The 23,020-nt window shown below is 38.8% G+C and overlaps 1 protein-coding gene across 5 annotated transcripts in view; it reads right to left on the bottom strand.

Annotated features, from left to right (window-relative positions):
* LOC121735320 (atypical protein kinase C) overlaps positions 1 to 23,020 on the bottom strand; it is a 227,865-nt gene that overhangs the window by 122,446 nt on the left and 82,399 nt on the right. The window contains exons 1-2 of one of the 5 annotated variants that reach the window (XM_042126103.1): positions 22,157 to 22,234; positions 586 to 1,252 (exon numbers count right to left, since the gene is read on the bottom strand). The exons of 3 other annotated variants lie outside the window; for them this stretch is intronic. In XM_042126103.1, the coding sequence (XP_041982037.1) occupies positions 586 to 1,117 (532 nt within the window). In that variant the 5' untranslated portion in view covers positions 1,118 to 1,252; positions 22,157 to 22,234. Of the gene's footprint in view, positions 1 to 585; positions 1,253 to 22,156; positions 22,235 to 23,020 lie in introns of those variants that run through there. One more of the 5 variants, XM_042126108.1, reaches the window with a different exon arrangement.

Genomic DNA, 23,020 nt, shown 5'->3' with positions numbered 1-23,020 from the left:
TCAGCTTAAAGCTTAACTATTTATGAAATAGCTACTTTCCATGTTAGCCAAAACCTATGATTGACCAACACAGGCGATTACGAACAATTAGCGGAATAATATATTGCGTATGATCGCGGACGTCGATTGTGTACGCTTGTTTCACAATCATGGCAGCACTCGATTATCATGGTTATTCATCATAGCTTCGTAGAATGGGGAGTCTGGAAACGGCATTGTAATCTCGTAATTAAACTTTTAAATTCAGTCTGCCGAAATCAAAATTCCAATTCCTTTAAACTCAACTCATTAATTGAAGAGTTGGAAATTCCTTTTTAATTTTAGCCGATTAACGATTGAAGGATTTACAAATGTTGGTATAATTTCGGCCATTATGATGATAAAGCACAGCAGTTTGTTGTACCCATGGGTTGCTTCAACCTCTAGCTTGGGGTTGAAAAATAAAATAATACGGAATATAAATTAGATCGCGTATCTCGTACGAGTATGAACGATGGCATTCATAATTCAATGCTTTCTTCTATAGTTATAGTCAAAAAAACCAAATAATCCGATCTAGTGAGCAACAACAATCTAAGCACATACCTGTAGCATAAGCCGGTTCTAGGTCGTCCTCATCATCGGTGTGGTGTCTGCTGGAGGCTCGCGAGTGGGGATGGGAGTGGGGCTGCGAGTGGGAGTGGTGGGGGACCCCCACGTGCACCGGCTGGATCGGCTGCTCGTAGTGCTTGTGGTGGTCGACGTACACCCGGTGGTGGTGAGGGCATGGTATGTAATCCGCCACGGTGCCCCCCCGAGTGAGCGTGGATCCGGCGCTGAGGGTGCCTCCTGAGCATGACGCGAGGGCGCTGCGCACGGAGCCGAGATCTAGAGAAGGTCGGCGTGACATCTCGTAGTGTTCGCCGAAGAGGGCGCTGGCGGGCACCGCGTGTCTTGGGTCAGCGCCATTCGAGGAGGGTGACGCGGAATGATCTCTGCTGTTTGAGGCGATAACGCTCTCATCTTGAGGTTCGAGGACGTCTCGCGCGGTGGGCGGGTTGGCCGGGGCGCCGCCTCGCCGGGGGCTCCGCCCGCGGTCGGGCAGCACGGACGACGCGGACCAGTAGCCCCACGCCATGTCGCTCACTGACCGCTTGCCATATATGGGAAGACCGGGATATGCTCTCACGCACTTGGGGGAAGACGCTAGTTTTTGGGCACTGTTATTCGCGACTGTACCTTTCAAAGCCGTGGCACTGAATTTCTTTTGTCACTAAAATAAATAAGTAGTCAGATAAAGGTGAGACCGCACTAAGCGACACCACGCTGCAGCGGATACGTAACAGTTCACATTCAGCTGCTACGTAGTGCGTCTCGTGCGGTTTTACCATAAAGAGTCCACTTATACCTAGATTAAAAGTAACCCTAGATTAAGTATCATGTTATCTCTTTCATAAACGCGAAGTACGACAGAAATGCCATGATATTAGTTATGTCCACACTGTGCACTTTCATCTTCAATTTTCGTCATCAACTTTCATATGGTTGTCATTTTTGAAGTTTTGGATACGGTCAGAGGGCATGCGTTGCGGGCATGCCTCACGTTCGCTGTTGACTGCGCTAACGCATGCCCTTGACGAACAGAAAAAGGCACAGTGTGGACAAAGCTATTTAGGGTTAATTTCAACTCAGATCAGCGCAAGTGGATTCCATCTGACCTTATATTTGGGTGGTGAATCAGCTGACAGTGCTGACACGCAACAAACCAATATTCGGTCGTGCGTGCGCCCGCAACTTCCGCAGTCGATTTGTATTTATTGATACGAGTATCGTAAACGGAAAATGTTGTCTGCCTGTAACGTACCTAATCTTTGACTTGAAAACTCGATTACAAATAAACATCTACTGACCTGCCCCCGTAGACAAGTGGCAAAACGCTTACGCTAACGTTAACGCTAGCGCTACAAAATGTATGGATTTGACATTAGTATTCGCTAGCGAAGCGATGACTTATGTCAAATCGCATACATTTTGTAGCGCTAGCGTTAGCGTTAGCGCTTTGCCACTTGTCTACAGGCCCTGTCTGTCTGAAACGCCTTATCTTTACGAACATGATTACTAAACCAGTAATTTAAAAAACAGAGAGAAGTTCTCTGCAGCGGGACTAAAATGGTCGCTTTGAAGAATCATGATATGAATCATAATATGATTCATTTTTCTAAAATCGCAAAATGTAACTTTGCTTGCAATTCCTTTCTGTATTTTTGTACTGATTTGACATTTGTCAGTTTGACAGTTTTGACAATTCATTTGCTAAATTGATTGAGACGAATTGCTAAATGTGACCATTTTAGCCCCGCTGATCGTTTGGATCCGTCGCAAATCAAGTAGTTTCTTTAACTTAGTTTTAAACAATTAAGAATTCAAAATCAATTTAACCAGTTAATTTGAAAGGTGAAATCGTCGATCGATCGAAATTAAGTGGCCGTCTTCAGACGAGAAGTTACGAGAGCACTTAGATAAAAAATTATCGTAGATTTTAACCGACTTCCAAAAAGGAGGAGGTTCTATGTTCGGCTGTGGATTTTTTTTTTGTCTGTCATCGAAGCAAAGCCTTACATTCAAAGACACCATGCACGTATCATAATCAAATATAATATTCAGGGTCACGCCTGTATTTACGTGCGTCATCTCACAAATCCGGAAGCAATGTCGTTCGGGGATTACGTTAATACACCCAAATTCATAACATGACGGTTTCCCTCACATAGTCTCATCAAAACAAATGTCGCCATTGCCGTGAATTTTTATTTTTGAATTGAATTTTTATTTTCACAATATAATTTCGTACACGTTAGTCAATACCCTGAAAGGCACATAACTTCATGGCAAAAAATTCTAATGCATGTTTTCACCAACGGTCACCTAACGCTAAGTGTTCCCTAGCGATCTTTGCGGGTCAAATATCTCTTAAAACAAACACATTAAAAAAATGTAATGTTTTGCAAAAGTTCTTACGCCCTAAGGACGAACGTCACACACAAAAATTCGTGAAGACTTGAAGGATATGTACCCTTAATGGCCGCTAGGGGACCACTTAGCGTTAGGAGGCGGTTGGTGAAAACCGGCATTAGAAATGCCATATATCCCACGGTTTGGAATGCAGTTTTTGATTTTGAAACCCCGTAGTCGGACACTTATATTTGGTAAATTACATCCACACTTTATTGAAGAAATGCGTCTATCTATTACCATCGGCTAAATCGAATTACAGGAAAGGCATGAACATACTCTTTTTTTGCGTCCTGTGAAAGAACAAAGGCTACGTAGGTTTTAATGTTTTATTGCAGCAACATGTAAGATTCGCGATACAGAAGTTCCACTGCATCAAAGCCACTTTAACAATAAATCAATAATTCATATTCAAACTAATCTATCAGTTTGAAAACTTTTAAGCCTCAAAACAATAGCAGCACATACGGTTATTTACGAGCTAAACTGGCGACCACGCTAGTCACGTGGCTTCAACTCCTGAGCCCAACTGCTCAACTTTCCAACTGTTATGGCATAAGCCCGGACAGGCGGATTTATAGTATCCATGCTCTTAAACTAAGTTTCATATTTGTACCCCAATTTTACTAGCTATTCTAATGCATAATGAATACAGTCTTTAACTCCTTGTTCGATCCAGTTTGTTACAGGCTATTAAACTACAAAACGATATTCTAATGAAATGTCAAACTAATATAATGTGATTAAATCTAGATAAAATAGTGTTTGTTTGACAAAGCAATATTCGTGCAGCCTTGATCCATGTTCGATCCAGTTTGTTTTCTATCATATTACAAAATAATATTGTAATTAAAAGTTGAACTAATATAATGTGATACAGTGTTTGCTTGACGTGACGCATGACTAAGAATACTTTTTTTTTTATGAAATAAGGGGGCAAACGAGCAAACGGGTCACCTGATGGAAAGCAACTTCCGTCACCCATGGACACTCGCAGCATCAGAAGAGCTGCAGGTGCGTTGCCGGCCTTTTAAAAGGGAATAGGATAATTATAGTAGGGATGGGAAAAGGAGGGAAAAGGGGAGGATAGGGAAGGGAATTGGACCTCCGGTAAACTCACTCACTCGGCGAAACACAGCGCAAGCGCTGTTTCACGCCGGTTTTCTGTGAGAACGTGGTATTTCTCCGGTCGAGCCGGCCCATTCGTGCCGAAGCATGGCTCTCCCACGTAAAATACTGTTTTGCTGTTTATCGAACAACAAATAAGGACTGGATCGAATAAGTTTTTTGTTTTTCAGAGCGAAAGGGTTTTTTTAGAGCAATGACTTTAAAGAGCCAGCCTTCGCCGCTGTCTTATATTATGAACTTCTTTAATCGACTGCACAAGGAACCAAGCCGCATTGATCTTGCATCACAATAACAGAATTGGCTACATTTATGTACAATAATCACACATAGAGCTAACACAAGCAAATTCAGAATCATAGGTGTATACAAATTCATACACAATCAATTTTATTATCACACCTCACACGGAAACTCGTCAGGATGTTGCATGTTTGTGAAGATTAGCTGTTCACCATGCCATTGCCCCACATTGCCATAAACAATTTTGCCCCATGCTACACTTTACCCCATGCCACATTTTGCATTACCGCTTACCAATCCCGATAAGTTATTTTATTACTGCAGAATATATTCCGGAAAATGTTATTTGGAGTTGCCACTAGAAGCTTTTAGGAAAATTTTGTATGTATAATTTACTTTGATGATATCCCATTTTTTAAAATTCAATCGCAAATATTTTCCGATAAATTATAAAAAATAAGTAAAATTATAAAAAATATAAGCAGGGGGGTTAATCAAGATGTTTTCCTTATCGTTTCTTGACAGAATCGCCGATCAAAATGTATGGAATTGACATAAGACGAGTCGAATGTCAACGTCATATTAACGAACGCTTATGTCACTTAATCGGCGATTCTATAACGAAGCGACAAAGAAAAAGTCCTGGCTAAAAGGCCAGGTATATAAAGCTGATGATGATGACGATATAGATAACCCTGCAGGGGCACATGTGCGGCTGTCAAACCGTTTGTATTAAGTTGATTTAGTGGCGAGCAATAAATTAATACGTTGTACAATATTGCCGAGACCACAGCGTATCCCAGATCCCAGTAGACTAGTCAATTCGTAATGCATGTGGCCATACTAAATAAACAGAAGATCAATTATGTAGCCACAGCGCAAATAAACATAGTAGGTTAATTGCGACAGTAGTTAATAAGGTAAGTCAATAGCGTAGTGACCATTTGTGGTCACAGTAAACAGCTAAGAATCGAGCAATTATAGGCTGTGTACAACTTAAAGATAGAAGAAAACTGGAGGGGACAACCGAAGCATGTTTAATATCTACCAATAATCGTGTCACAGTCTAATCACCGATCTACATAAAAATGGCCATCGACAGAAAATTATCGTAAAAAAATAAATATTGCACTTTTACAGAAAACAAAGTTTTAAAACGTAAACAAAGTTGGCCAATTCGAACCACACAATATAACGTGGCACAATAGTATTATATAAACAGTAAGTCAGTCGAAACACTGCATCCGGTCAAGCGGAAAGCCGATAGGAGAACAATATGTAGTAAACACAACAGTATATAATACAGTAGTTGCCTTAAACTATATTATACAAACTGATTATAGTTGTATGACAACAGAAAACACTTCCTTAGGAGAATTTGTAAAAATATACTTATAGGTTTTGGGTACAAATAAACATTTATTTTGCAATGAAAATAGCCAAGTAAAAAATCTTAAAGGGATTTTGAAAGTATGTCACCAAAAACCAAGAACTATGTATAAAATGGAATTGTCTATTGAAGTAAATTGTAGTTTAACATACAGTTCAAGAAATAAAATGTATTTGTACATTGCTTTTAAAACAGGATAACTATTTTCTAAAGCGACCGGAACCTAAGTATGACTAAGAATAGGCAGACCGAACGATGACCCTACGTTACTTTTATACTAAAAATCTTGTTGAAAATCTATTTCCCAACTGTATTTAAAACTGTATTAGCGTGACAGGCTTTTAAGCTAGCCTTTACTTTAATGTAATTTAAACAGCTTTTAGTCTGCAACATGAGCTAAGTACATGCGGTCACACTCTGCTATCTTCATTGTGCTCGTGTCAAAACGTCTAATGTATGTTCTGCAGATAATTTCACAGTGTTGGCAAAACAACCTTGTTTACGTGGTCCAGAAATTGTCGGTCACTACTTAGTTTCGACAGTTTGCTCGTAATAATATGTCCAGAAACTAGTAACATCATAGTCACATTTTGTGCATTAATAAGTGAGATATTAAGCAACAAAATGTGAAATTTTCTGAGGAATGGCAAGGCTCGTAACATAATACAATGCCAAATACCATTTGCTGCCAAAAACTATCGTTACTGTTCGTGTGAAACTATTTATGAAAGCGAAGCCTTTTGTTACTAAAGTTGAATTATTATAATAATTGCATTCTTCAAGTTTATGAAAACCGATATTTATAAAATACTAGAGATCGCCCAATGGTTGAAATTCGACCTTAGTTTCAACGACATTAGAGGACTACTACGTTTAATTTGTAAAAAAATTTTGACTATATCATATTTTTTTTCAACTCTCGTCTCTGGGACTCAGCTTATCTCAGACTGGCCTTGTAAACATTTTCTAATAGCATCTAAAATTCAATAAAAAAAAACTATAAACCATTTTAAATTTGTCAACTTGTTGTTAAAGACTTCAACCATAAATAAAAGAGTATAATTCGTATGTAGGTATAGGTTTGTCACTCAAAAATCTATCATCTTCTTGAGTGTGCGTATCGTAGTGTGTGTAATGATTTAGTTGTTAAAAAAATGTATTATAAAAGCATAATTTCAAAATAATATAGGCTCGATGCACTCCTTCACCATATAAACTATAACTGTGCAAAATTTCATTCACCTACGTTTCCGCATTTTTCGTCAAAATGGATACAAAGATTTTCGCTTGCGTATTAATTATATAGATAAACCTTTCCATTAAAATTTCATAACTTATCGTTTCGGAAATACATTATAAAATGGAGGTAGTTTCTCTTGGAGACCAGTAAAGATTGATCCGTCAACCATACCGAGGAAGTGGCAATAGAAATATTGCTACGTCACTCAATATCGGCCCGATAACAGATAAACAAACAGACAGCCATCGGGGCAACGTATTCATCGTATCGAACCTTTCATTATATTGGAAAAGGGAATGCGACTGCACGAGGCGCCAGGGTCATTACGTGAGTATTGCCATAGGTCGAGCTGAACTTTAAAAAGTGTTTGGCGAAACTGGTGGTGGAAGGCGCAATGTAAGATGTTTAGGTTTCCTACATTAGAGTACATGAGAGAAAAGAAGAAATAATTATAATTGCTATTTTTTTTATAAAATAAGGGGGCAAACGAGCAAACGGGTCACCTGATGGAAAGCAACTTCCGTCGCCCATGGACACTCGCAGCATCAGAAGAACCGCAGGTGCGTTGCCGGTCTTTTAAGAGGGAATAGGGTAATAGGGGAGGGTAGGGATGGGAAGGGAAGGAAACGGAATAGGGAAGGGTAGGGAAGGGAATAGGGTAGGGGATTGGGCCTCCGGTAAACTCACTCACTCAATACAAACAGCGCTTGCGCGTTGTTTCACGCCGGTTTTCTGTGAGAACGTGGTATTTCTCCGGTCGAGCCGGCCTATTCGTGCCGAAGCATGGCTCTCCCACGTAAAAATTCAACAGTTGGACAATAAACACGAAAGGCAAAGAACCTAATCCTTGGCAGTCATAATATTACTGGCTTCTTCGATTTTTGTTTGAAAAAATTAAGAAACCCAGAAGATGTTCTATTTATTTACTTCGAGAAGTTAGTACATTAAATTTCTTAAGTATTAATTCTAAAAGTGTCAATAATTGTGAGTTTTACCATAGATTTTGAACGTTATCAATCGCTATTCACGTGATACCCCTACGCGATATCGTCCGTAAATCATGTCCGCCAGGCGCCAACCCCTTCGCGTTATAGGGCAAATCCCACTCGTTGTTACCCCACCCCCATCGATATCGGTCGTCTAACGTAACATCCATTCTGTGGTTATTGAAAAATGGAGATATGAGTGATGTAACTCGAACGACCGCAATCTGAGACATTTGATGTTAATTTGAAGGTTTTGATTTAAAGTCCTTCATCATTTTCAGGCAAAGCCTTCATGGTTATGGAACGTAATATTTTAGTATCAGTAACTTAATATAAGTAATAGTATTTAGCCGATTATTACCATGAGAATTACAAAAAAAAAAACATAACAAAAGTAACAACTGTTGCATAAAATATTTGTGGACGTAAAGTCTCTCAAAGTTTGCAAATCACCCAACTATATTGTAACTCGTGTGTAACTATCTCTAAAACTAAGTAAGTACCACGATATACTACATCTTTATGCTATTTAAAAAAGGAGGAGGTTATTGTAGAGATGTATTTTGGTTGAAATGCTTGATAGTTTAGTCGCAAACCACCTCGACACTTACAAAATAAAACGCGTGGTACAGGTATCGTGTTCGTCCATCTCTATATTGAGGGGTAAATGAAATGGAAAGGTCCACATACGACTCAATATGGATTACTCAGCAGAATACGAAACGAAAAGGATATTTTTAACCTAATTTCGATCGATATTTTAAGAGGAGTCCACACCGCCCTTTTTTCCATACAAACGTTGTCCCCTGTTTCCTCCCTGGATAATGCAAGTAGAGTTCTAATATTTTTCCTGAATATCTACGGCCACTAATACAATGTCCCTATGTTTTCTTTTTTTTTTCATAATTTAATTATTAAATAAGATATGACCGTTCAAAAACCAAAAAAATGGCCAGATTTTCCGCTGTGTTCAAACGTCCAGAAAACAGATTTGGCTAGATTATACATAAAAAAGCAAAACATAGGAACACAGCTCAAGCCCTTTTTTAATATTGAATGAAAAAAGTACTTAAATCGGTTAAGTTTTGGAGAAGGAATCAGGGGACAACGAATCGTTGATTTTCTGGATTTTCTGCAGTTGTCTCTATCGCGGTCTGCGATATAGGCTTGAGGTAAGGGAGACAGCTATAGATATTACACGTACTTTTTTTTCATTTCTCTAGCCCCTGGTGTATCCTCTTAAGGCATCAAGATTATTCGTCTCGTTTAAATTCTAAAGTACCATTGATCCATACATCCATTCTTAAACTTCAAAGTGACTTTGTTTGTCTGTCTGTTACATCTTCACGATTACACTTCAACCCATTGAATAAAGAATCAAATCAAAATTGTTTTATTTCTGAATAAATTTAAAATAAACATTTTCAGAATGGCCTACCACCGGTTCGGAAAGGAGAAATCTTATGTGGTGATCTTTTGGTCCCGGGGAAGGACATAGGATAGTTCTTATCTCAAAAATGTACGGTTTCACCGCGATACACTAGTTCTGGCGCTAATAAAATGCAGCCAACATCTAGTTACGACCAGAGATTCTCAAATAACTTGCGACTGGTATCTTTTTCGGTTAAAAATACCTCTCTATTACAGATCGACTTCGATTTTCGAATACGTAAGCTTCTACGCACAGTATTCTGTCACCACAAAATGAAATTGCAATCTAACTTACAAGATATAGAGTTCAAATTCCTCTGGTATATCTATCGCAATGTGAGTACACTCTAACACGGCAAAATTGTTCCGAAGACAAGGAAAAAGCCGGGATTATTGTACGGGAGCCGTATGGATAATAAATAACGTTATTTCATAGAAAATATGTAAGGGGACGCGCAAAAACAAAAATGTACGAATGAAATATTACAGACAAAATGTACTAAAGATGCCAACGGACAGGAGTTTATTTAACTTGAAAATAATTCTTCTGTGTTGTTATTATGATGAAGGATTAGCTAGGTATTTAATGTGTCTAAATATCCATACTAATATTATAAAAGTGTGTCTGTATCTTGCCTCTTCACGCCCAAACCGTAAAACCGATTTCGCTAAAATTCTGTACCTATAGAGGTATTTTGAGTCCCGGGAAAGGACATAGGATACTTTTTTCCCGGAAAAATGTTCGGCTCCCCGCGATAAAATAATTTTGGCACAATGGAGCTGCGGGCGTCATTATTTAATCAGTTTTAATAATAATAATTCACATTTATTCGACATCAAATTCACAGTACACTGCAGTACACAAGCACACATACAGAAATAAAGACGAAAACAAAAAAAGCATACTAGGCCTTACCACATATTATAACAGAAAAAAAAAACAGTTGAAAAGTAAACAAATAGTTGAATTTTAAATTTCTGCGGTGCATATTCCACAGTAAAATAATTTTTGCGGTACGGCGCGACTTACGTGCTTCGGTATAGGGCAGTGCAGCGCGAAAAGTTGTCGAATAGGACTCCACTCAGGTAAATGATCATGGCACAGGATACTGTACCATGATCCCTGGTATTCGTAACAAATACATAGCTATCTATTTTTGCTTACCCCTATACTCCTGTTTTATATTCTAGTTTAGAACACCCCTATTCCGCAATTAAATTAGGCAAAAGCTAAAATGTTGATATTCCTCAAAAGCTCGCAGCTTACAATTGGCTTGCGGCACGGGAGTGACAGGGTAAGCTCGCGTGCATCAGCCTTATTCGATCACAGAGCTTTCCGCCGGGCTTTCCCAGTAAAAGCCAAGTAATACAATTTTGTCCTCTTTTTAACTTTCATGGGAGCCACTCGGTTTATTATTTAAAAATCGTGTCCGAAGGAATTGTTGTGTTTATTTTATTTAAAGTTATGTCTGTAAAAATTGTTTCTGTTTTGTAAAAATCGTTGAAAGTCACGTTTGTCAAAATTACCACCATATTTCACGTCTTCAGTATTTTAAAATAAGGACCTGTATTACCACTTCCTGATAAGTGACGAATAGGCTATCCACCAATTAACTTGACAGATCAAGTATGGAGAATCTGTCAAAAAAAAATGTGAATAGCCTATTCGGCACTTTATCAGAAAGTGGTGAAACAGGCCCTAACTATAGTAATTGTTATGCCAAAATTACGTAAAAATGTATGTTATAATCATAAGTAGGACACTTGACTCCTGGGTAAGGATTATATTGTATGTATTATAATATAGGATCGCTTATAGCCCAGAAGTTTCGGAGCAAAAAAGGTGGAAGGAACAACTAGTATAATGCCGCGGCAGCACATGCGTTTATCGTACGAATGCTAGTGCTATGAGACGATACCATTGGACGATACACGCAGATCGTCCAATGTCGAGTCCAATGTCCAGTGTCGTTTTAAGCACGAAGCAATACGCAGGTGCGGCCCGGGCATAATTATACAACGTTTCCTTTTGTGTATACAATAGCTACGTATATTTGCTGAAGTATAATTAATTTGCTCGCGATCAACTAATAGCTCTTAAAGCTCGCTCTCGTGCTGTTGAGCTCAATTATTTACACCGACTTATTATATCTTTGCGCTTTTCGCAGCAAATTATTAATGGGTATATTTTGTTGACTTTGCAAAAATCTTATACATTAAACGAGACCATCTTTATATTTATTTAGTTACTCGTGAATGGCCGCAAGTATCTCTATGAAATTACGTACGTTTTTAACGGTAAAAAAAAGGATTTAATTAAGCCGTATAAACTGCGCTCTTCTGCGTTTTGTGTTTTAAAAATTTCGTTATAAAATATGAGTGAATTCACATGACGAGTTATACCAGGCAATGCATAAGCTACAGTCAAGTAAAAAGTTTATAAGGACAAACTTAAAAATCTTCAAAGTAACTAAGTAAAAATATACTTACCTTAATGTTTAAGAGAGTAGGTATGCCACAGAAATAAATCAAGATTTACGATCTTGATTTATTTCGGTGAGGTATAATGCTATTTTAACCGACTTATAAAAAGGGAGGAGATTGTGATATGTTCAGCTGCAGTTCAGCATTTTTGACTCAACTGTCACAAAAACATCGTGACTATATTTACTAAGCTTTTTGTAAATATAGTCACGATGGTTAGTTGTAGTAGGTAGTTGGGACTTTACGTCAAAGCCTTCACGCCCTGGTCGTATAAGTTTGGAATTGACACTAAAGTCAAATCCTTATCCTACCGAATCTGAGATTGGTAAATATAGAAAAATATAATTAAACGCAGCTAACATTTTTTTTTAATGAAATAAGGGGGCAAACGAGCAAACGGGTCATCTGATGGAAAGCAACTTCCGTCGCCCATAGACACTCGCAACATCAGAAGAGCTGCAGGTGCGTTGCCGGCCTTTTAAGAGGGAATAGGGTAATAGGGGAGGGTAGGGATGGGAAGGGAAGGGAATAGGGGAGGTTAGGGAAGGGAATAGGGTAGGGGATTGGGCCTCCGGTAAACTTACTCACCCGGCGAAACACAGCGCAAGCGCTGTTTCACGCGGGTTTTCTGTGAGAACGTGGTATTTCTCCGGTCGAGCCGGCCCATTCGTGCCGAAGCATGGCTCTCCCACGTATAAAATTAATTACATCAAAGTGTACTTATAACCCAACAAACTTGCGTTCTCCTTCCTAATCAGAGTTTACCACAACTCCCCAACCCAGCCACAATCACCCAACAGTTGGAACACAAATCGGGTTATTTTAGTTGCGGTATCTCTATTGATTCCGTTATAAATAGTACTTAGGCTGTTTGCCCACGCGCCACCGACAAAAATTCTAATAAAATGCCACTTAAGGCGACGCCTTGACAATTTGGCTGCAGCGATATCGATTTTTCTCAGCAATGACTAAAGCTAAGAAACTAAAGTTCATTGTCAGTATTCATCATGTCTTTGTCTTTGAATTACCTATAGCACAACACGATTGGTCAACTTTTATAACACAGAATAATCAATCAAAAAGACCTCTGTAAAAAAAGGGATTCTAATTTTGCCAACAGAGGAGAGTAATTTAAGCTTCCAAAATTTGTACATAGATTGGTTCAAGCATACACATTAATTTACCAATAGCTATTATGAAATATATTTATGGTTTTTAAATTACGCGACAAAAACCATTTTGTCGCTTACGCCCTTTCCATTTCTTGCTGTTCCAAACAAGAAATCTAAAACATATCCAACGCGGTTGTTTACTTTAACGCGGCGTCACCTTAATGATTTTTTTTTACACGGGGAAATGCTTTGCGTATCCCCGGCGGATTGGGAACATCAGCCGGGGTATGTGGGACTTCACCAAAACCCCACGGTGCTCCACTCCCCGCTTAAGGTGGCTTTCGGATCTTTGCCGCGAGCGATCGCGACCGACAAAAATGCTCTATGCCACTACAAAGCAGCGGCGGTAGGGGTGGCTAATGTCGGTAGAAAAAGAAACCTAATAGCCTAATTCATAAAGTGGCATTTTATTTGTATTTTTGTCGGTGACGTGCCGGTGACGGCGGCGGTGGACAAACGGCCTTAGAGGAGACCTGGGGCCTGTGGCTTACAACTTTGCACTCCGGAGAGTCGCGGGACCCGAGGACTTTTGGAAATATTTACCTGAACTACCTTTGATGTTGTGGGTTCGATTAATTGTTATTAACTTGAAAATAATTTGTACTCGACGTAACCCGCAGCCCGTAACGATGATGATGATGAAATGTGCATTTTTCGGGGTAAAATATTCAGCTTAACACGAAGGGCATAGCCAACTAGTGTATCAATAGCGACTACGATGCCTGGGGAGGAGTTCTGTTACTTTCAACGTTGCTTCGATCGCAAGTTATCCCACTTGCGACTGAAATCTGCATAATAATATATTGCTTCACGTGCATGAGATCAAACATATTATAAAAAAATTGGGCTCTTGATTGGACAGATAAACTTCTAACCTCCAAACGGTGAATCAAGGCACATAATTTTATACAAAATATTCTGTGACAAAATGTCAACATTAGTAAAACTGTGCCTCATTAATTTGACTATAGCAGTGGCCCCCAACCTTTTTTTCATGCGGGCCGCAAACATGTTTTGGTCTTAGTGTTACGGGCCGCAACAAAAAATGTTATGGTTAAAAATAACGTTCTTCATCGATTTAAAAGTGAACAAAAATTCACAACTTTCACGACAACTTCCCATTATTTTGCCGGGGGGCGTGAAGTTCAAAATGATTTAACATCACGCGGGCCACAAATAAAGTCCCTGCGGGCCGCGGGTTGGGGTTGGCTGGACTATAGTATAAGAAAATAGCATTATCGTCATATTTTAACGTCTCTGTAACCTGTAGACAATACAATTTTCCCCATAGACTCTACGAGTACATAACTCAGTAGACAAAACTGTAACGCTAGGTGGCGCCGCGGTATGCAGATGCCGTAAATATTAACGGCGCGAAGACGGCACGGAATTGGACGGTACATAATAAAACAAACTATACATACTAAACTGATATTGTTTGTCTGTCCTTTGTATTGTTTAATATTTATAAAACAGAATATAACCTGTTTTTTAAAATCGTGACGTTAAAAACAAAACCGTGGGAATCATAGGCATATTTTTCGAGTTAAAATATGTTAGATCTTTTCCGAGACTCAAAGTTTCAACACACTTAAATTACTACAAATCGGTCCAGCAATATCATCCAGATGAACTTTAGTATTGATAATATTGATTTGGAATGAGATTTAATCTAAATAAAGCAATCGATAGTGAATTATATTGGTACAAGTTTAAGGGCCTGTTTCACCACTTTCTGATAATGTGCCTAATAGGCTATTCATAACTTTTTTGACCTATTCTCCATACTTGATCTGTCAAGTTAATTGGTGGATAGCCTTATCAGGAAGTGGTGAAACAGACCCTAAATGTAATCTATATTTTATCTTTTGCTAATAAAATACCTTTGGATCTAAAAACAGTAGTTATATCAAATACTTTATTATCAAAATGGCCAATGTGTGACCACAAGGATCATAAGTACTCAGGAAAACGATTAGCGAAATGAAAAACCAACGAGCCATTGAATGACGCTTGATTTACTTGAACCTTGAGTTTATTTTGCACAAGATGTTACCACTACCAGAGTAGACAGAATTATAGAGTATGCCGACTTAGAACTGAGGTTGAAATTTTTAAATTCGACGTATTATGACGAAAATCGTCGCTAGGGTTGTTAACTTGTTACCTACGAATTTAAAACTATGACATATTCGCTGGACGTGTTCCTCTTTGGTCGTATTGTTGTTCGTGTTTTGGCACATGCGATTAAAATTGTCAGAATCCAATTTTGAAATCTTTATTTTAAATATTTAAAAATAAATTATATCAGCCAGCGCGAGGCACATTCCGTTCATAATCCTAGTGAAACCCGACGAATTTGACAGATATTGAAACCTGTCCGTTTCTTTGCAGTCGAACTACTGGTAGTTATGTCTATCGTGCCACTAATTCGATAAAACGTTACATTTTGACACTATTTAATATCGTTCTTCGTAACCTAAATATTGGTGCCATTTATAAAAGTGTTTTTTTTTTATGAAATAAGGGGGCAAACGAGCAAACGGGTCACCTGATGGAAAGCAACTTCCGTCGCCCATGGACACTCGCAGCATCAGAAGAGCTGCATGTGCGTTGCCGGCCTTTTAAGAGGGAATAGGGTAATAGGGGAGGGTAGGGAAGGGAAGGAAATAGGGGAGGGTAGGAAAGGGAATAGGGTAGGGGATTGGGCCTCCGGTAAACTCACACACTCGGCGAAACACAGCGCAAGCGCTATTTCACGCCGGTTTTCTGTGAGAACGTGGTATTTATCCGGTCGAGCCGGCCCATTCGTGCCGAAGCATGGCTCTCCCACGTATATAAAAGTTTTACGATTGTAGTAGTTACGATAGTCGCAATAAATGTAATCATGTAATACTTTAATTGAATATTAATTTTATTTTTAACAGTGCAGCACATTTTTAGTAGTGGCAGCGCATTATTTTATTCTGCATACCGTTTTAAAAACATAAAACGCAATTAATTATTTATTAAACGCTCTAACAAAACTCTCTGTAATAATTGATGAACCAAAACCCCATACTTAATTCCTGTAAGCACGCAACGCCTGTCAGACGTACGTTCAGAAATATTTAACTCCTAACAGGACCTTTATTGCAGTGGCATAAGAATCATTATTCAACTTCGAGGTGAATACTGTACCACAAATACTAAAACTTTTAAGTGTTTCAGACGTTTTTATTAGCATGACAGATGAGCTTATTAAAGTGCTAAAAGCATCTACAAGACTTGAAAAGCTGCGTTACACAGGTATGGCAAAGGTGTTATTTGAGAATACGATAAAATTTGGAATCTTTTTTTTTCTTTTTTCTGCTGCTATTAAGTTTCAACATCATTGTATTAAAGTTGACCTTGGAAAAATATAATATTTTCTCTCTCGTTCTTTAACAACGACATAATTTTGACAAGGGCTTATCAATGACTCAGACTGGCGGAAATGGTAGCCCATTTAAGGAACCCCAGAATAATATCAGATAGTCCCTTATCTAGACTCAAGGCTGGCTTACCTGCCGTTTTTTTTTAACTTTAAAATTTAACCCAGGTTTAATTATATATTAGTTCTGTATAACTGGGCCTTCATTTTATGACCAAAGTGTAAGATTACTATGAGTTATGATTTATGACCCAATTTCATACATATATTTCATGAGGCAAACGTCTAGACAAGCAAAAATTAGCAATTAAAATGGGCACACAAATACTTTCCCGGCGCGCTCACAATCGATACCACAGGTTAAACAAGGTTCGCAGCCGGCTGGCTCAACAGTCGCGACTTCATCATCATCATTATCATAACTCACCTATTTCGGGTTTATACTAAACGATCAACAAATCTATAATATAAAAATGAGTCGCTGAATGTGTTGCTAAGCGCAAAACTCGAGAACGGTTGGACCGATTGGGTTAATTTTAGTCTTAAAATATTCGTAGATGTCCAGGGAAGGTTTTTAAGTGACACGAAGTTCACCGGGACAGCTAGTTTATATATATATTTATATATTTTAGTAAAAATAATAATAAAGATTAAAAAGTATTACATAATGTATTATTCGGTAGGAGAATTTTTACAGAACGATATATTCATAAACATAGAAAAGGGGGGGCGCGAAATATTTTTCAAGCCATCTTTTCATGGTCACATCTTATAAAAGGTTGAGAAACGCTGCCTTTCTTCTTAACGTAAACTTTGATAGCTATTTGTGCCAGGATTTTCTTGTAGACATTAACCACAAAACATAAATAATCAGCCAAGAGCGAGTCGGACTCGCGCACGAAGGGTTCCGTACTATAGCAAAATTAGGCCAATAATTGTGTTTTATGTATGGGAGCCCCCCTTATTTTTATTTTTATTTTAATATCATTATTTAATAAAAGAACACATATAACTAAGGATTTTGAGAAGAAATCAGTTACCTACCTGTTGCCATTATTGATAAAGAGCAAAAAAAGAAAAAAAAATAACGTTTGTTGTATGGGAGCCCCCATTAAATATAAATTTTATTTTGTTTTCCGTATTTGTTGTTATAGCGGCAACTATATAACTATATATAGAACAGTGATATACACAATTTGTGAAAATTTCAGATGTCTAGCTATAGCGGTTCTTGAGTTACAGCCTGGAGACAGACGGACAGACATCGAAGTCTCAGTTATAGGGTCCCGTTTTTACCCTTTGGATACGGAACCCTAAAAAAAGTCACCGAAGCGATGATAAGGTGTTACTTTGAAACCCCACTATTATTATAGTCACGTAGTATATACCCTAATAAGGCTTACCCTATTTTCTGTTACCCTAAAATTTTACCTTTATCATTATGTAGATTGACTTTGCGTTTTGAAGAATGTTCATAATTGTTCAATTTAAAAACAGATCAATAAGACTTAAGGAACACTTATCGCGGTCACGCGATGTCGGTGTTCCTTCAAATTGATTACGTGTCGATGAGCCGTAAGGGCCTAGACGTTGATGGTTGTAAGCAGTTAAACACGACAAAGTTATAAATCATACTTATTATAATTGGGACTATTCAACCGCCGGTTATAACAGAAAACTTTTTATAACGTGTCTTTGGATAGAAGCTGATAAATCAAATGAGATTTTTTACAAAATAAAACATACTTCCATAGCAATATCTATTTGTCTGAACTGACAGCAGTCTGTCAGTCTGTTACCTATATTTACAGACATCTAATTAAGAGCGTTCGCTGCGTTAAGCGTGCGCCCGGCGCAGCCACCCGCGAGGCGTGCTTGTTTCATGTCATCCCATAAAGCAGCGCTGCGTTGAGCGGGTCAGCCATCGCACGATTACTATGGCGAGCGACGGGCAGCTGCGCCGGGCACAGGCTCCACGCAACGAACGCCCTTACAGACGGAAAGAAGCGTAAAGGGTCCCACACATTAACAGTCCGCTGCAGGCTCTGGTCGGCAGGCTGCCTGACAGTCATTGACCATCCATACAAAATCTACAAAATCGTCCGGGGAACTGTGAGTTATTTTCCGATTAACGGCCAGGCGACGGCCTACCGGCGAACTATTAATGTGTGGGGTAACAAACAGACAGACAGTACTCTGTCACCTCTTCACGCTTTAACCACGTCATAACCGATTTTAAAGAAATGTTTTGTGGAGATACCTTGAGTCCTAGGAAAGAACACATAATAGTCAGCTTCGATCCGCTTGATAAATGAATTTGGAGCAATATATATATGATGCCTTTAAAATTATTATAAATGCGAAAGTATGAATGTAGCATGATTTACGAGACAAAAAAATACAAAAAAGCGTAAGTCGCGAGCCAACCAACGTTTAAAGTGATTGACCCGTCCAAACCCACTCTTATTAATATTCCGGCGGGGGAATGTATTTTTTAATCGTCTCTAATGACTTTTCGCCCTTATTTATGACCGGACGCTTAAAGAATTTTCAAGTAATTTTCAATTGATGGTACAAATTAACTTCTGTCACCGTGGAGGGCAAGTAAGTCTGCGAGTGACATAAAATATAAACGTTTTTATTGGAAGTTAAAATAATGTGTTTTTAAGACTGGGTTGCACCAACTAACTTTAACTTTAACTGTAAATTTAACTATAACTACAGTGCAAAATGTCAAATCTTTGGTTAAAGTTAAATATGGCGTCCTTACCTCCGCTCTGAATACGTGAATTTCTCCGGCTAAAGCTAAAGGACGCCATATTTAACTATAAAAATAACTTTAACTTTAACCACGCCTCTTGTGCAACCCAACCTAAAGATCGCAATTAAATAAAATAGTTAAATGAATAATCGGTTTGGAACCTTTGCCGGTTAGAATAATTCTATACTATGATTTTGATAGCAATTATTGCTATCTAAATCATAGTATTTTGCTACCATTTTGTCAGCTTAACAGCTAAGCATATATCCAAGGGTGCCCCTTATAAACTGTAAGTTTAAAATGGGCTACACTTACTGAACTGGTATAAACCATTTTTAAACCCCGACAAAAAGAGGGGTGTTATAAGTTTGACGAGTCTGTATGTTTGTCTGTCTGTCTGTGTGTGTGTCCGTCTGTATCGTAGCATCCAAACGGGTGGACCGATTTTGTTCTAGTATTTTTTCAGCCCGCTAAATAATTTGGGCTTATCTAATGATTTCTTAAGTTTACGCTTTAAGGCACTGTGAGTTCGTTCTGCGTAGATCGGAACAAACAGAAATTGATGAATCTTCGGGTAGTTAAAGAACTTCAATGAATTGGACGCCTGTCACCTCAGTCCACCCGTGACCACGGCCGCTGTAAAGCAGCCGAAACGTCGGGATTGATAAAAGTGCTCCGCGACAAAAATCCGTAAGTGTAACCTTATAGTATCTTGGGTTAATCTAGTTAATTTTTTTGATTCGGGGGTTGTTTTTAAATTTCTTAGTTTTATTTTTTATATTATAGAGATTTCCTATGTTTTATTCCAGAAAACACGCTCAAACAAGATGATTACAGATCAAAATCCTCCACACTTGAAGTAATATCTGTCAGTACCCCTGACTTCTCACACCAATCAACCCTTAGTGATATAATTTTCCACATCACAGACCACAGCTCCACACAACTGTCCTCCAAATTGAACTGTCAACAAAATTCTCGCTCTGACCACTATTATAATATTAATATCATACAGTAGGCTAGCCTAGCCGTGTCCTTGAGATCTCGCCCAACATGAGGACAAGTTTTACATATGCGATACGATGCTGAATTGTTTCGCTGCTTCAAATTGCAAATCACGCTAATGTGTGCCTCCGATTCGAGAATACCTAACCTACGATTGTAGAAAATAAACAAATTTAATTAAAATTACGACGTTTAACAGTTGGTGTACTATATGTATATATTACTGCTAGATTACGTTCGCACCTCCGTTGCACCAAATTTCGTATATCGTGCGGGAACCGTAAATTTTTCCGGGATAAAAATAACTCCCACACCGGTTTCGGTGACGGTGGCCGGTTTCTGGCTCCTTTATAGTGCCCAAGTGTGTGCGCAGTACACAAGAGCACTCTCTATTCCTTTTACTCTCATAACCCAGTGGGACGGAAGACCGACACGACTGACGAGAGATCAGGCGCAGGACCGACTTTTTACATGCCCATCTGACGCATGGATCATCTTACTTGTCAGACAATCAGGTGACCAGCCTGCATTGTCCTAACCAAACTTGGAAATAACATGTTTCCAACGCGGGAATCGCACCCACGACCTCCGCGTCAAGAGCCACGCTCTTAGCCACCGGACCACGCAGGCGTTAAAAAGTATCCTGTATCAGCACACAAAGTTTCAGCAGAATCGGTTCAGCAGTTTGAGTGTAAAGAGGTAACAGACAGACAGACTTTCGCATTTATAATATTAAAGTATGGATATGGGAGTATGGATGCTGTGATCTGATGGCAGCTACGTTCACAGATCGCTTTCAATTATCGCCTATATGACTCTTAAAAGCGGTAATGCGTGAATACAAAAGCAACAACACCGTGTCGTTCGCGACTTAATTTAACTTCGAGAGGACCTTTATACGACCATTTACTCCTAAAGAATCCGAATAGCTTAGCACTCCGAAATTGAGTGGTGGGCGTGTCTTTAGTTTATCTTTTTTTCTCAACCACTATTATCAATAAAACAGTATGCCTTATCAATAAACGTTTTTCAACTTTTCGTAATTAAGGAGAATAAGAGAGAGGTATTATTTAACTGATTATCTTTAAACATGACTAGCATAAATGGACGCTGTTAAGCATTTGTGTACTTATCATCCCACAAAAAATACGTATTAAGTTATGAATGCAGTCATGTTATTTAGATGATTTAGAACAAGACTGCATTTAATAAAAGAAATTGGGTTGGTACACGAATGCTTAACAGCGACCAAGTAGGCTAACCAAACGTCCTTTATCAAAGTTAGCCTTCGTAGCTAAAGACGTAAGTGGCGTAGCGGTGCTACGAGCTACGGGCTACGCCGTAGGCGGCTACGACGGCGGACTTAGAGCACATTAGCTTTATAATTCTGTCACGTTATACTACAATACTAAACTTGTATATCTTTTATTACGAAATATATATTAAATTCTTATGTTTGTTGCCAAACTCGTTCGAAACGGCTTGGCTGATTTTGATGTTGTACTGTATGCTTTCCAGGTCTCAGAATCGGCCAACATCTTATGATTCTTACCCGAAATAACTTATATGACAAAATAACGTTTGCCAGGTCACCTAGTCTTCTATATAATATGATAACCTTAGTATAAACCTGTTCAACTAAATTTACGTTTTAGGGTATTTAAGTTCAGCGTGCTTACATTAGCATTTATTTTTCAGACAAATCAAAGATAAGGCGAATCAGACAGACATTCTAAACGTAGCCTACTGACATTGACAACTAAATTATACCTTCGGACAACTCACGAAGTGTGTACTTATTAATGCGTTGAAATAATGTATACTGTACAGTATACACTCGATCTATTAGTTTTGGCGCGTGTCAACCGAGGTCAACTTCGACCCTGTATCACCACCCAAATAAGACCTCAACTCACGTGCTTATCACGGGTGTATCACGGGCCTACCACGGGTGTATCACGGTACGACGGGGCTATCACGCGGCGCGCGTTGCGGCCGGGCGCGCGGGCTGGACTGAGCGGCGGGCGCCGCGCCGGCGCGCAGGCGACAACACGCCCGATTGATGTAATATCTCGGATTAACCGGCCGAGCTAGCTTAGCGTAACCTACATCATGACCTCCCATTTATAACAAAAATACGTAGAAATTAACGAATAAAATCAATTTAATCCAGTTAGGATCAGTTTAAACCGGATCAATCTAGTTTCTAGTGTTCTGGCGGCTCGGGGCGGTTCGGGGATGCTCGGGCGCGTTCGGGCGCGCTCGGCGATGCGATGACGTCACGGGACGCACGCGCGGCGACAGGTGGGCGCAATGCGCCGCACCTATCATGTGATTATGACGTTTCCTATTGGATTTGCTCGCGGGACGTATGAAGCCTGAAGGTGCGATATGCGTCATGATAGCTGAAATAATTATATAGCCTAGGTTTTGCAGGGGCAAACTAAGTTTAAAGTAAACTTAAAATTCACTGTTAATCTAAGAACAGGGTATGGTCTTAAATTAAAAGCAAAATATTGTCTCAGTTTTAAAAGGCAAGAGAAATAATGTCTTATGAAATGTTTAAATATTAAATAAGAAATATAATTTTTGTTTCATCAAAAAGAAAATCAAGAGAGTTGACCGTTTTAAATATCTTTTTTTGATTTGAGATAATATTAGTTTCGCTTTAAATCGATTATGTTACCCGTCTGAACCACATCATTTTGTTTGATCAAACCTGCAAAAACTGAGCGTTTGACGTGTGTTTGATGTTTATGAAAATATTATTTTCCTGTTTG

The sequence above is a fragment of the Aricia agestis genome, chromosome 17 (genome assembly GCF_905147365.1).
Source record: "Aricia agestis chromosome 17, ilAriAges1.1, whole genome shotgun sequence".
Taxonomy (NCBI): Eukaryota; Metazoa; Arthropoda; class Insecta; order Lepidoptera; family Lycaenidae; genus Aricia; species Aricia agestis.
Note: the sequence above shows the minus strand (reverse complement) of the source record. Positions and strands in the feature narration are given on the sequence as shown.